The sequence below is a fragment of the Buceros rhinoceros genome, unplaced genomic scaffold, assembly GCF_000710305.1.
Source record: "Buceros rhinoceros silvestris isolate BGI_N320 unplaced genomic scaffold, ASM71030v1 scaffold3157, whole genome shotgun sequence".
Taxonomy (NCBI): Eukaryota; Metazoa; Chordata; class Aves; order Bucerotiformes; family Bucerotidae; genus Buceros; species Buceros rhinoceros.
Genome location: NW_010420266.1, coordinates 37720 through 53097, shown reverse-complemented (window position 1 = coordinate 53097; position 15378 = coordinate 37720). Strand labels below are relative to the sequence as shown.

General features: G+C 36.1%; 1 protein-coding gene across 1 annotated transcript in view; it reads right to left on the bottom strand.

The window, feature by feature from the left end:
* USP15 (ubiquitin specific peptidase 15) overlaps nt 1-15378 on the bottom strand; it is a gene marked incomplete at its 5' end in the record, with an annotated part of 52924 nt that overhangs the window by 12537 nt on the left and 25009 nt on the right. The window contains 2 exons of the mRNA XM_010139228.1: nt 6647-6791; nt 13016-13099. Of these exons, the coding sequence (XP_010137530.1) occupies nt 6647-6791; nt 13016-13099 (229 nt within the window). The remainder of the gene's footprint in view (nt 1-6646; nt 6792-13015; nt 13100-15378) is intronic.

The window sequence follows — 15378 nt, the reverse complement described above, 5'->3', positions numbered from 1 at the left end:
ACATTATAGTTCCACATTACATATTAATTACTTGGAAAAAAGGAAATAACAGAAAAATTTTTCTGTAGCGGAGCAATCTGTGGATAACAACTATTTATGTAATAATCATTATCAAGGGATCATAGTCAATGTCCGCAAAAATTAGGCAATGAGACTGGATGAAGCAATGCTTCATACAATCTAAGCATCAACTGTATTATGCAACACTGCATGAACTGTTGATCTACGTATACATGCATACAATCACCCTGGAAGAATTCTAAACTGTTGAGTCAAAAAGGAGTACTAAGACTGTAAAGTACTGTAAAGACACATGTAGTAGTGGATCAGTATGTCTACTGGTTACGGAACATAGCTCTAGTAGGGTGTGGGATGCATGAAGATGCATGGGAAAATAAACAACAAATAATCTTTATATTTAGTTTCTTATATAAGTGATATATCTATATACCTATATATTTCTCTATATAGATATACATATATCTCAATGCTCTAAACCTCACTGGAATACTGTAATTCCAATGCTAGACTATGATTTTTTTAACAAGTCTATCTGTCCTATGAAACCTTCATACAGGTAGAAAAATAATAATAATCACTTTATGCTTCTCTAAATCCACATAGTTTAAGTACAGGAAAACTCCAATAGAAGAGTTTGCAAGGACTGCAAGCTAATTGATGAAAAGAAAACAAATGCATGAAGAAAGTGGGCTATCAGTCAGTGGACTGGGAGCACTTGCCCTCTGTGAAAAGGCTAAAGGAAGTATCAGGGCTTGTTCAACCACCAGAAGAGTCTATTTCAGGGAGACTCAACAGCAGTGTTCTAGTACCGACAGGGAAGTTAAAGAGAAGATGGAACCAGGCTTTTCACAGTGGTGCATAGTGGGAGGACAAGAAACAATGGGCATAAGCAGAAACGAGAGGTTAAGTATATAAGGGAAAAAGTTTTCACTGTAAGAACAGTCAAGCAGTAGAGCTGAGAGGCTGTGCAGACTTCTTGGAGGTTTTCAAGACCCAACTGGATAAAGACCTTGGCAATCTGGTCTGACTTCAGAGCTGACCTTCTTTTGAACGTGAAGTTGCTCTAGAAACTTCCATAAAGTTCCTTCCAACCTGAATTACCTTCTGATCCTAAGGTAATGTGGAAGCATCCCATAAGGGCTATTACATAGAAACAATGACAAAAGTAACATTTCAAAGCAAAGCAAACATCATTACCTCTTTTGCCAGTGAACTGGGGAAAAGAGAAGCTGACAGTAAGATCATGAAATTGAGCTAAAAACTGACTGTTCCTCTAAGCATCATGGTTCTTCAGCTGTTCTGCTTAATAACAATTTTATGCAAAGGAAATTGAAATTTCATATTTCAGCCCTCTAATACAAGAAAAAAGTGAATTAACCCAAAGTGAATTTTCTCCACAGGATAAAAACTTAATTACTGTACACCTGTCTAACCTACTTTTGTCTCAAGCACTTCGCATCAGTCGCGGCGAAAAGCCCTCAGCTAATACGCCACTTAACCCAAACTCTGTCTGTGGCAACTGAAAAAGTGCTAAGAACTTCATCATTTCAGGTTTTGGTGAAAGTTGTTATGTTTTGTGTGGATAAACTCACAGCCACAAGTAATTGCAGAGAGAAAGTTAATCAGCTTTCTGAAGAAAGAAAACTGCTGAAATACCCCATTGCAAAGCTCAACAGCTTTTGTTCAAAAGTCAACTATATATAAACACACTGATGGAAAGAAAAATGAAAATGCAAAAAAAAAAAAGTGTTTTAAATTAAAACCTTTACTTCTATTCTTCTATTTTTCAATCACAAAATGAAAACTTTGTAAACTCTCAGGTTTTCACTGACAAAGGAAAAAACCCAAATATTTCCCACAGACCTCTAATCACTAATATCCCACCAAAAAGGCCAAGTAATACTTAGGAAATATCCACAGGTGGCAGCATAACAATGCTTCAGGAGATTCATATTCTTCCAATTTTTTCACCTCAGAACACAGCCATGTACACAAGAGAATGTGAATAAAACATCTCCTTGTCAAATGCTCTTTTACCCCCTTGATACGGATTCAGGTATTTCCAATAATATGTTTTCATAAAGTCCACAAGCTCCCTTTTGTCCTTACTGTTTTATTTAATGCTTGGATCTGCAAAAGCAGACATTCAGGACTTAGTAAGAAAAAATCAAGGCTTGAGAGTTAGCACTGAACCAAAGTAAGATAAGATTAGATACATGGAATACCCCTTCAAAAGAATCTGAAAAATCTATACAAAAGAAAAGTTCAAATACAACCAAAAGATGAAATAATATGGAATTGAAACAGTGATAAGACAACAGCACTTGGGAGAAATACAATAGTATCTTAACCTTCTTGGCCTTACTCCCTCCTACTTGGCTTGCAGCTGTTTGTGGTACCATGAAGGATCTTACCCATCTCTTCATCACATCTCCTCTACTTGTGTTTTTAACACTGGAAGTCCCTACTTCGAAAGACAAAGATCTCCCTACAATAATCACTTAGGAGGATGAAGGTGCAGGCCTAACCCTACCTAATGAACTTGCAACAGAATTTAAGAAACTGTCAGGATTATCACAGATCTACCTAGTGTGGTTACAGGGCAAAAACCTTCACACAAGTTTGTTCCCTTTTCAAGGAACAGATACCACCTGACACAAACCATCTTCACTGTACCTGAGACAAGAGCAAAGAGAAGCTCTCAGAGAAATGAAGTGGTTTCTGAAACGGAAATGGCTCTCATGTGAATGCTAAGGGGCCTCAATGCTGTCTGGGAAGGACGAAAATCTGAGAATAGTACTAATCAGCAGGAGTGTGTGTAACAAACTCCACTTCCATTGAAGGAAGCTACACTGACAACACTCAGCAGTGACTGATGGAAGGGATAAAAGTAGAGCTTTTGGTATACAACATGAATGGAATTGTAAATTATTTAACAGACATAAACTCTGCAGTAAATAATTTGGTTTAAAGAAAACAGATTTATTCTAATAAACAAACCTGTGTTGCTATAACTGTGAAAGAAGACACCCTAAGATGGTAAATAAGCTAAAGCAGGTAACCAAAGAAAATCATAGAATAGTTGAGGTTGGAAGGCATCTCTGGAAATTTAGTCCAATTCCCTGCTCAAAAAAGGGTCACCTAGATCAGGTTACTTGAGACTGCATCTGGTTTTAAGCATCTCCAAGGATGGAGGCTCCACAGCCTCCCTCAAAAACTCATTCCATATCATTTGATAATCGTCACCATAAAACAAACTTTTCTACAATTTAAATAGAATTGCCTGTACTTCACTTTGTGAAATTGCCTCTTCTCCTTTCAGTCTGAGAAGCTTCTTGCTCCATCTTCCTCATTCTCTCCCATTGAGTATTTATACATGTTGATAAGATCACTCTGGGGCCTTCTCTTCTCCAGCTGGAACAATCCCAACACTCAGAGCCTCTTCACATAGGTCAGTTGATGCAATCCCTTGATCACTTTTGTGGCTTCTCATTGGACTTGCTCCAGTATGTCCCTGTCTCTCTTGTACTGGGGAGCCCATAGGGGAACCCAGTACTCCAGGGGTGTCTCATCAGTGCTGAATTAAGGGGAAGAATTACCTTTTTCAGCCTGCTGCCAATGCTTTTCTCAATGAAGCTCAGGAGGCTGTTGGCTGCCTTGGCCACGAGGGCTCATTTCTGGCTCATGTTCAGCTTTTTGTCCAACAAGACTGCAGGTGCATCTTTGCCAAGCTGCTTTCCATCCCGTGGCCTGTCCCCATCCCACTGTAGACTGGGGCCTGGGGTTATTCTTCCTCAGGATCCTCTGAACTTCATACGCTTCCTGTCTGCCTAGTTCTCCAGCTTGCTGAGGTCTCTCTAAAGGTCAACACACCCATCTGGTATTCTATCCTTCCAGATTTGCGTCATCTCTAATCTTGCTGAGGGTGAACTCTGCAACATCATCCAGGTCAAAGCCTTGACCTCAATATTCCCAAGCAGAATTCCCTAGTCTGCCATCCACATATTATCCAGGCCCATCCCCTCTTTGTTTCCAAGATTAGACAAGATCAAATGTGTTCACAGTACTTTGACCACAGACATTACTCTAGCTCTAGCCAAATAATCCAATGTTACTCTGATAACAGCAGGAAGTGAAATTAATGCCAAATTAGTGCACTGAAACGTACGCTCCAGTGTTAACCGGAAAAAAGGTAAAAGTGGTGGCAAGAGGAAGAAGACAGCTGAACTTGCAGTCTGAGAGACCTTAATGTGCTAAGGACATGTCATACTTTCAGTGAAAAGCACTTTCATGGATTTCTTGGATAACGTTAAATTCTGAACGATATTTTCTTTGAGAGATACAGTAGGTGGAACTGAAAGATACTTTACACTTCCTTGCTAAGAAAGCTGCCAAATAATGCATTTTAGAAAACACACCATTGAGGACATACTAAAGTTACCATGCCAAACTAAAGGCTGCACTGCTCAATAAACGCCTAATTTTCTTACGCCGAACACTGTCTTGTGAATCAGCAAAATTGTTTTTATTAATTTATACTACAATTTCTCGGAATTTATTTGGACACTTGATTCCCTAGATAAAACTGAAAAGCGATGAAGTTAAAGCTGACATGATTTAGAATGCAGACCTCAGAATTAAATCCAGTTAACACAAAGGGATAGTGATGTGAACTGTTAAGCTGTATAAGACTCTAAAGGCAATAAGCCATGTGTGTATTTCTCATCTAAAAGGTTACTTTAAAATTTACATATATGCAAATTCATGTATACCGGTTTAACAAAGGTTTGAATAAGTAATCAAAATTATCCTTGCTTTTAATCACTCTCAGCTGATGAGCAGTGTAGCATGATAAGAAAAACTGTGTACTAAGAATATTCTTTTAATTCAACTTTTAAAAGACAATTCTCGTTCACTAGACACAAAAATACATTCTTTTTTCTTCTTTACGACATTATAATGATGCAATTCAGTAATCAAGAAAGGTTACATATAGCAATTTTGTTTAGAATAGACACTGCATACATGTGTTTTCCCCTTTCAGTTTAGCTATTTTTCATGCAGCATGGTTAAAAAAAAATTATTTACTTCCTGCACTGCTCAACTTCTCATCAAGTCTTCTCAAGAAAAAAATCTTTGGAAACATGAATAAACTGAATGTTATGGATACCTTATATAAATAAATATGGAATAACCATAGAATAGCCCCACATACCGCTAACAGGCTAGGGGCTGTCTGGCTAGAAGGGCAGCTCTGCAGAATATGACCCAGTGGTCCTTTTCTGTGGAAATGTGGAAGAGCCAGCAGGGCATCCCTGTGCCAGATGTAAGCTGGGCTGTATTAGCAATATTCCCTTTGCCAGAGGCAAAGGGAAGCAAGTCTTCCCCTCTGTTGTGAGGCACTTGTGAGGCTGCTGCTGGAGCACTGTCCTGTTTAGGGCTCCCTAGCGTATGAAAGAGAGGAGGAGGGCCACCAACATGGTCGGGGCACGGGGGGGTGGAAAACATACAAGGAAAGGTTGAGAGCTGTATGCATTTTTTCAACCTGAAGAAGATGGTCTAAGGGGAGAGTTCATGGCTGTCTGCAGCTACCTAATGGGAGGCTATAGAGAAGTAGAGCCAATGACAGTGCCCAAAGACAGGAGGCAGGACCCATGATCATTCTGGAGTCCCTTCTAACCTAAATTATTCTCTGATTCCATACGAGGAAGGGATAGAAAATCTGCCCACACTATGAAACGCTGAAGTATTTCTTCTTTTGAACAATTTTCAACAATTTCATAAACTTAGCTTACAAATGTATCTGAAACTACTAATTCAAAATTTTGTTGTTGTTGTTCTTGTTATTTCACCCAAAGGAACCACAAACATAAGTCAGGAACCCTTTTAATGGCAAAGGAGGAGATAAACTTTACAAGTTTTTTTGACATAAGGCTGCTTTGATGACAAAACATGAGTTTCAGCACTAAAAAACCCCAAATTAAACTACCAGTTCTGATCATTCATTAATCTACGACTGTAGCTTCCACTTAAAAGGACTAAGGGTTTTTTTTGTCTTAGTAGGAGTAATACTAGGTATACTAGTATTTCTCTTGTGGTCATAGCAAAGAAACAAGCTATTACATTCACATAAAATATCTCATCTGTGAAACAGGAGCTATTCAAAGGGAAATATGTTCAAAGGTTCCCTGCATGTTAACCTGTGCACTAAAAGTATCTGATAATTAGTTAGAAATAAAGGCCCAGTAATCCATTGGTCATCTGCTTTCTGACACTTCAGCACCACAATCTGTACTCAAGTGCATATCAAAATGAAAAAGTATTTTTCCTGACATGCATATATGGCAATTGTTACAAAAAGCAAAGAATCCCACTTAAGGGTTCATTCATATAGAATTCTGACATTGATCGCTGTGCAAAAACGGGGGAAACAATGAATGCAGCTATGTGAATCAACTTTTCAAGTACATCAATATGGACGTATGATTTCCTCTCTTTTAATGCTATCCTGGCACTTTATAATAGAGTATCTTAAGGTTAGTTTCCAAACACGACAAAATATAACTAGTTATCTATATTAGTTTCCAAGTAATAAGACAAGCTCATTTTGTTCTGAAGTACGTACCTGAATTGCTGAATTCATGAAACATGTATTCCCCAAGTTACTCAGGCCACACAGGCCTGGCTGCTCATTGTGTCTTCCTGGCTCTGAATAATCATAATTCTTATAAGCGGTATATGATGGGAGACAATAGTTTGAATTTTTCACACTGTAAAAAAAATCAAAACATCTTTCACCATGTAAACATACTCTATAGTACTTTGATATATACAAGTACTTTATAAACTTAAATTATTAAAAAGGTTAAAGTAACTTCTGTAAACAAGAAAGGATTTAAAAGAAGTATTTAACTTTGGTAATAACAATATTTCCAATTTAAAAGGCCCCTATGCAAACAACCGAAATCTAACATACTGCAGTAACTGTAATTATTATATATATCCCTACCCCTTTTTGATCGGAGCTGCTTCACAGTTTACTCTATTCTTCATTGCTCCATCAAATTTAATACACTCAGACTTTAGACACCACCAGCAGCAATTAATCATTTACATCCCTTGCATCCTGCTACTGCAAGAGCAAGGTCAGTGGGAATGGAATGCAGAGTTACAGGTGAAAGCTGAGATTTCCAAGGCCACTGTGGCATAGCTGCCTCACTGCATCAGAGAGTCTATTTATAGCTTCCCTGCTAGGACAGCACAATCCAGCATGCAAATGCAGGAAAGCCTTGCAAGGTAAAAGAATGCGCAAAATGCCTTGTAACAACTTCATTATACATCTCTGTGATGCATCTTTTTGGAGAAACTGGACAAGACTGAAATATGTAAAGTGTTAAGATTTAAAGCAATTTGTTTCCAGATGAAATCATGCAAATACTAAATATAGAATAACCACCAAAACAGTAAAGTAAGCATATCTGAGAACACTAGAAAGGCAGAAGAATCTTGTAAGAGGACACTCTGCGATATTACAGATGTTAGAAAAAACAACCAACCAGCAAGGTTAAACTTGTTCTTAAATTATTTCAGGCACTGATCATAATGAAATCTGTGTGATAGCAGCTTTGGCTAAAGTTCAAGAGTATTTCTCCAGTCACTAGGCATTATCCACATTAGAAGTAACTTGGACAAAAATTTTAAAGTCGATTGCTAAGAATGACAAGGAAAAATATGCAAAGAATCAATCCTGATAAATAATTGAGATTTATAATTGTGAAAGTCTGAGGATGCAAGTGCCCAGTAATACACTAGCCATTATTCCTAACAGTATCACACTCTACATCCAACAGTGCACACTCGATTTTCACGAATATGTTTCTTTTAATCACAAGAGTTACTGAAAATTTCAAACAGGAGGGGAAGAAAATTTCTCCTTCTTTCAAGGTCTGCAGAAATCTGTGTAGTTTATAGCTCCAGTGTCCATAAAACTGCTGTTCTCAAACTTTTACCTCTCATAATTTCTTTTTAATAGTTGACTTTCCTATCAGTCCTTTCCTTTTCCATACACATGAATTTTCTCAGCTCTCTGGCTTGTCCACAAACAAGCTAAGCGGCATCATGTTTACCGGTTTCTCCATGAAAAATCCCAGTTAAGTTAGTTTCGCCCATTCAGCTTAATACTAAATGGTTCACCCTTGTTTACACAAGATACTTTTTGAACTTCAGGGCACCCATATACTTGAAGCTTGCTCCTGTGGTTGTACCTTCCCTATCATTAGTCCCTGGTTCACTGATGCAGGAGAGATCCCCAGGGAAAATTGCCTCCTAGCTTCCCTTGCAGCTGCAGCCGCAACTGCCTGAAGTTGGCAAGTCTTAGTTCCCCCAGAAGGAAAAAAGCACAATCTTGACATTGGTCCTAATGCAACCTCTACAGTATAATCAACTTCCCAACTCAGCTCAACAGTGCACGGCAGCAACAGAAATGCACATGTGCAAGCTACACAGTAAGCTTCTCCTTTCAGCCCCGCTTTCCTACTGCCTTCCTCGCCTGACTCACAGATTACACTTTTCACATGGTTAATGGAAGAGAAATCTCTTTTGGAAATTCTGGAGATGTAGAAGTAATAAACAGATTGAATGCAATTTTTCCTGGGGATTTTCACTGCAGCTTTCACCCTTTCACGAACTGTCACCTTAGGAAGGACATTTGAAAACTAGGAAACCCGACTGGTATCTTTTGGCCATTGTGTGTCCATGTGAAAGATTTCCTCAAATTAGTTCAGTAAAATTGTGCTAATTTAAGCATATTTATAATTTAATTCAAGATATTTGTAATGCAGATAGACCCCCAATGTTTGTTTGTTCTAAGGGACAAACTGTCAGTTTACTTTTCAAAAGCCATTTCTGAGCGCTTTCATCTTCTATACTGGCCCAGAGAAATACAATTGAGGAGTTTAGAGATTATGGTTATCACTCTCATCCCATGAGTCAGGTCTGTTCACAAATTTTTCTTTCAGGGTTCTGGGATATTTTATCAAAACATCTCCAGCAAAATAAAGTGCCTAATATGTGCAGAAGTCTAGGAGATACCTCTTTACAGCGTTATCAGTTTGTGAACTTCATTTTTTCTGGAAGAATTATTTTTATTTAAATTACATTGTGCCTTTGTTTTTCATGCTTTTGAGACTGGACAAAAAATAAAGTATTATCAGTCAATAGCAAATGGCTAACAATGGAAAGCAAGTAAAGATGCAAGACAAGTCTACGTAAACTTCAAACAGAAATGTCCTAGAAAAAGCTAACTTGTAATAGTGTGTCTAAAACCTCCCTCTGCTTCTCCTACAAAACCTTTAAAAAGTTGTCTTTAATGAAGGAACAATGCATGGAAAAGTAGAGTGGTAGTATTAGAATGGGGCAGTCAAGCTAGGGCAGTAACAGGAAGAAAAGACTGATGCTCTTAGAAGAAACTGCTGCTCAAAAAATAAGGCAAGACTTTAAAAAATGAAACCATCTTCAGACCCTTGAATGACTACATAAAATTCTTGAAGTACTGAGAATGGTAGAGGGAGGTTTCTGAATGAGACTTTATTATCTGTAAATCTAAAGATTTTGAGCCGCATGTGCTGGATTTGAAATCACCTCTACTTATTGTCTGTATCCTGCCTTTAAACCCCAAAGCAGCTTTCAGATGATGATGAATCCAGAGCAATCATTGTGTAGTTGGGAGTTCTGGGAAACGTGCATTTGGAACAGGTAAGTTTTGAAAAGCATCACTAGCTTTGGAAAGGACACAATTTGACAGTGGAGTGCCACATACCAACGACTGAAGCTGCAAAAACAATTTGATTTGCAAGAACAAGCCCAGAAAATTAGAAGTTTGAACACTTACTGAGCTCCATAATATTTCAACCACTTTAATGCACTGCCAATGTGTTTTTGTGACCAGCCACCTTAACAAACCCATAACTGGGTTCCACCAATTTTTAGAGATGCCTAAAGCAGCAGTCACTACAGAAAAGAGTCACCACAGAAAGACTACTGTCTTTGTTATTGTTCATGATCATTATCTGGTGAGCAAAAGATAAATAGTATTCTATATAAATAAAGTTAAAAAAAAATCACCTTCCTCATAATATTTGCCTGTGTGCCAGGCATAACAAGAAGACACTGTTTCTAAGGTGGTGTAATTAATATTTATACTTCTTGAAATAAGGATATTGAAATACACCAAGCATTTAACAAAACTGCCAGCTGTCTGTCTTCTGACAAGCTGACACTAGCAAATGATGAAGTAACTCATTTTAGGAGCCTGAAACAACATTCGTACTCGAAGAAACAACTTTTCACTTAGTTCTCCAAGCAAAATCCCTGTTCAATTGTTTTTAATCCCCACCCCACATTAAAAATACCGTATGTGACATGACATGTATTTCTTTATAACAGTAATAAACAGAAATTCCAGTAAAACCTAAATGATGCATTTCTCTCCCTGCTCTTTCGAATCCACTAAGACGTATTATGCTAATTCTCCTATGTTATTCTTTCAACAATATCACCTGCAAAGGCAAAAGAACAGCAATAATCAATTATTGGGAATCCTCCTCCATTCCACCAAATGCAAACTCACATTTACAGAGATGAAGGCTTTGGACCTGATAAAACTTGCACAAGCTATTTCTATTATCTAGCACGTGACTAGCTCAACAATTACCTATTTACCAATTTGGGACTTAGTATTACTCAGAACACTTCCTGGATTAGAAAAGTGTTACAGAAATTTGTACCATATAAAGAAACATGGCACTTTTCAGAGTTTTAACATAATTTGTAGTCTCTAGCCAGGCTATAATAATTGCAAACGGTCTTGGAATGACCAGCATTTATGACTACACACAAACCATTCTTTGCTTTTTCTGCCTTACAGATCAGCTCTGTCAACTAAAATTAACTTCAAAACAAACACTGGTATTTCTTTCAGAGTCACAACATCCCATGTGCATATGGAGGTGCCAATGGTTCCTGCAAAGCCACAAATGTATAATTTCACTATTGTACTAAAGATAACATACAATGTAAGAGACAGTAAGGCAGAAACATGAAAATAAAAATTCCAGGCAAAGCTGACATTAAGTAGTTAACTAAGAAAGTAATGAAAAGAAGGTAGAAAAAAACTGGTCTTAACCCAGAATTATACAATTAAATTAAATACTGAGATACATCTTTTACCTTTTGAAGCCAAAAATTCTTAACGCAATAGTATGCATTTTAAAATACATAGTGTATTAATGGATATGACCTCTCTATCACTGAAATAGTTCCTCTGGAACATGCATTCTGACACAAGTGCTGCTAAAGATTATCCTGTATTATATATTGTACTGAATTATAAATTTGTGATTTTTAAATATTTTTATTTTAGATTCATCGTAATTGGATTATTGAATTGTAAGGAAAACCATATACTTCTGCACCGAATGCCTTCCTTACATAACATCCAGATATAGAGCGTTTTGAATTACAAGAGAAAAATGGCTGGTATTTCATAACGCTATAAAGAACATTACTATCTGATTTACAGATGTTTTAGTTATAGTTAAGGCAATAGGACCAATTCCTTATCAAATCTGAATATTATATCGCTTCCTTTTAAATGTATATTTCTGTTGAAAATCCTCATATTAAAAAAACCCAAACAAACAAAACATAATCCCAGAATTTTACCTAAAATCCTAAAAGCTCCCATTCTGGCTCCAAAATAAACCAAGAAATAAAAATAAAATCAGCTAAAGCAAGTGAAGAAACTATGTTTAAAAGCCGCCAACAGGTTTCATAAGTGCTTCCTAAAAATAACTACAGCATCACTAGGGAGAAGCTAACATTGACCAACAAAAAAAAAAAAAAGGAAAGAAAGAAAAAAGATTTTAAAAATTAAAGCCTTGCTGGCTTGATTTAAAACTATTTTTACCTAGGGAAAGGTAACTGTTAAGCTTTGGTTTTGGCATCCGATTGTCTCTTGTAGAAGCAACGGGGGAAGGAGAAATTAGTTCTCAGCTGGAGGCTTAGCTCTTGTCAAGTAATTTTTCCACACAATCATAGAAACAATATACTTTTTATTTACTACATATTCACACAGAGTACAGCAGACTACAGTTAAATACATGGATTTCAACTGTTCAACAGTGAGAGTTGGGGCTACTCACGATTAGTAGAAGCACAAGTGACACTTTATCCCTTAGGAAAAATCCCTTCTGATAAATGCAGTATTTAACTGGAAGATACTGTATATGATACTAACATTTCTGTCACCCTTTTAATATTTAACATCTTCATGTCTGATCACAAAATGCAGGTTTGGAAAAATAAAACCCTTAAAAGTGAGAAGCCTCCTTTACTAAGTCTCTGCTCATTATAATATTCATGCATACATGTCAGACTAATCTCTCTCAAATCTTCTAGCACTAAGACACAGAAGTTAAGTTGCTAACAATTAATCAATGGATATAATGACTATGACTACCATTATAGCTAAAACAATTCAGCTGTGGTGGTCTCAAAGAAATGTGTGACACCACATATGCTGCTGTAATACCTTAGCGTCAATGACTAAGGGAAAACGTGACCAACAAATATACATAGTTCGTACTTTTTTTGTTGTCCATCTAAATTCAGGTAAGATAATAATAACAACAACGTATTTTCAGCATGATACAACTCTAACTGAAGTCTTCATATATTTTCTTACAATGCTCAACATTCTTTTTAGTGTCTGTTCTACTGAGGACTAAGAGTTACCAAACATCTTTAACTGTGTTTCATTTGCTGATATCATGCTTTACAATACCTACGCTATAAAACAGTGACCAGTAACAATTCACAAACCAAATATTGCAAAACAAATCAAAATCCTTCACCTAGGAGTTATCAAACATCACAATTTGTTTAATGTCACACTGGGGCAATTAAATTAGATAACATTTTAAGTTATATTGCTTACTTTCTGTTGTTCATGTTGTTATAATTATTTGATAGAGATGGAGAGATCTTTGGTAAAGTTGAAAAATTGGATGCACCTGGGGACCTTTAAAAGTATGAAAATAATGAATTAGATAACAATGCTGAGATATTAAAAACTATGAAATAAAACTAACAAATGAACAAGACATATAAACAAGCATGGAAAACAAGTGTTTTTTCAAAAGTGGGCAAAGCACTAAAAATACCCAGTACATGCAGCCCTCAGAATCTATCCTTTAAAACTTGTGCTTCACAGTACTTGAAACTTTCCTATCATGTTGAGAAATACAGCTATTACAAACAAAGAGCAAACAAGCAAACAAACAGAAAGAAAATCACAGGCTACGTGCTAAAAAAAATCATTTTGAGTTAATATTCTGACATTCTAAAACCTGGAATCTAAAGTTTCTAAGATGAAAATTTGATGAAATTTTCATTTAACCATAAAACAACTAAGATACATATTTCAAGGTTAATTTAATAACAGCATGAAAGCATTTAATTAAAATTATCTTACTAACATTGTTAAAACAATCCAGGATATTATACACAATACTAAATAATCTTTAAAAAACATTTTCCCCAAAGTAATAGCATTATCACTCATCCCCATTGTTTATGACTATTTTTAAATATAAGAATACTTATAATTTTAAGCACAAAGACCCTCTGAATGTAATAAATAGAACTATCTTACAGTGTATTTTTCTTTCTCTGATCAAATCTTACAGATAACCATGGAAAAGACTCTGAATACTCAAAGGAATTAATGCACCTTCATGATTTTGTGTGCCCTATGCAACTCCAACTGGTTGCACGAAGTTCCAGCTGTCATTGGAAAGCTTTGAAATACATATCCTAATATTACGAGAAGAAATTCTGCATGCCTAGGATTTTTTAAAGCACCTTTCAAGGACTAAATTCTGCAAGGAGATGAACATTTTTACAGATGCAATTCTCCCAAGTATACTTTCACATTTATTTTCAACTTTTTATTAATAAACCTTTTCCAGAAGAAAAGATGTATCACCATGTGAAGAAAATGTTATTTCATTTTTAAAGTATTCTGACCAACATGTTTAAGCTTCTCTGTAGATTTCCTTTATCAGCCTAAATTCTCTTTGAACATTATCTTCAAAGAAGTAAAATACACAGACTACGTCCACGAGAAAGATGTAAAATTGAGGTCAGTGTAACACTACTTAAATTCAAGACAGAAGTTAAATTATGCACATTCATACAGGTAATTATTTCAGAAGAATCTATCTGAACTGAAATTGAGCTTTTCGAAACAAATTTGAAGCTTTCATATAATTTAAAACAAATTCAAATGCATTCTAGTTTTGAATTTAAAAACTCAATGTATAATTGTGTAAAAAATTGAAAGAAACCAGAATAAGCTACATAAATAAAGGCCTGGTTTCCACCAAAACCTAAAAGTAAGTTAATTTGCTTCTTAGAGAAGACGACAGTCAGTAGTTTTACTCTTTGATGACATTTGCTATTAAATATAATGCGGTAGTAACAGGTAAAACAGTAAGAGATTCCTATTTTTCTGAGGTGTGCAGCCTTTCTGTTTGCTTACAGCCGCTTATGTTTCTAAATCCTGTGTACTGAGTAGAACAAAATTCATTCACAGCTTTTACAGTTTTTAATACATTTAAACCATTGCGGGAAAACTTTGTAATGCTATTGGCAGAAATCTGCCCCCCACCATTTAAAACAAAACCAGGAAGATCAAAACAAGGATAATAAAAAACCCTGAAGACAGTAAGTGCTAATGCTGAATGTATTGCCATACTTCAGTTCTGCCTTTAAAACTGTATAAAAGGAATGACCAGAAGTACCTACTCATAAAACAACTGCAATGACTTAGGAACCTCCTCAGACAAAATGAGTAATTGAATGTCAACAAAAACTCAATTGTGTTTTAAATGCAAGGTACTAAGACAAAGTACCTATCCTTTTAGTAGTACACTAGCTTCATATATTAATGTTGCTCTGCTGTTAAAGCACCACAGAAAGATGGCCAAAGAATACAGTTACTTGTCTGAAAAAATAATGGTTGTAAAAAAAAAACAAACCACTGATCAGTAAACGGCCTTATTTCTCCAAAGCAGGAGAAGAGTAAACCAAATTCTCAGCATAGCTAGAAGAACATCAGGAACTATGTAACAGATAACTTTGAAAGGGAACTTTTTATGATCTAACAAACAAAACTGGCAAAATTCTTCATTTTAGTTTAGCATTTTAATAGTCCAGCAAGAGACAGGTTGAAAACCAAGCTTTACAGTAGTCCTACGTCAAAACAGACCATAACTCGCATTAGATACTGACTTCCCT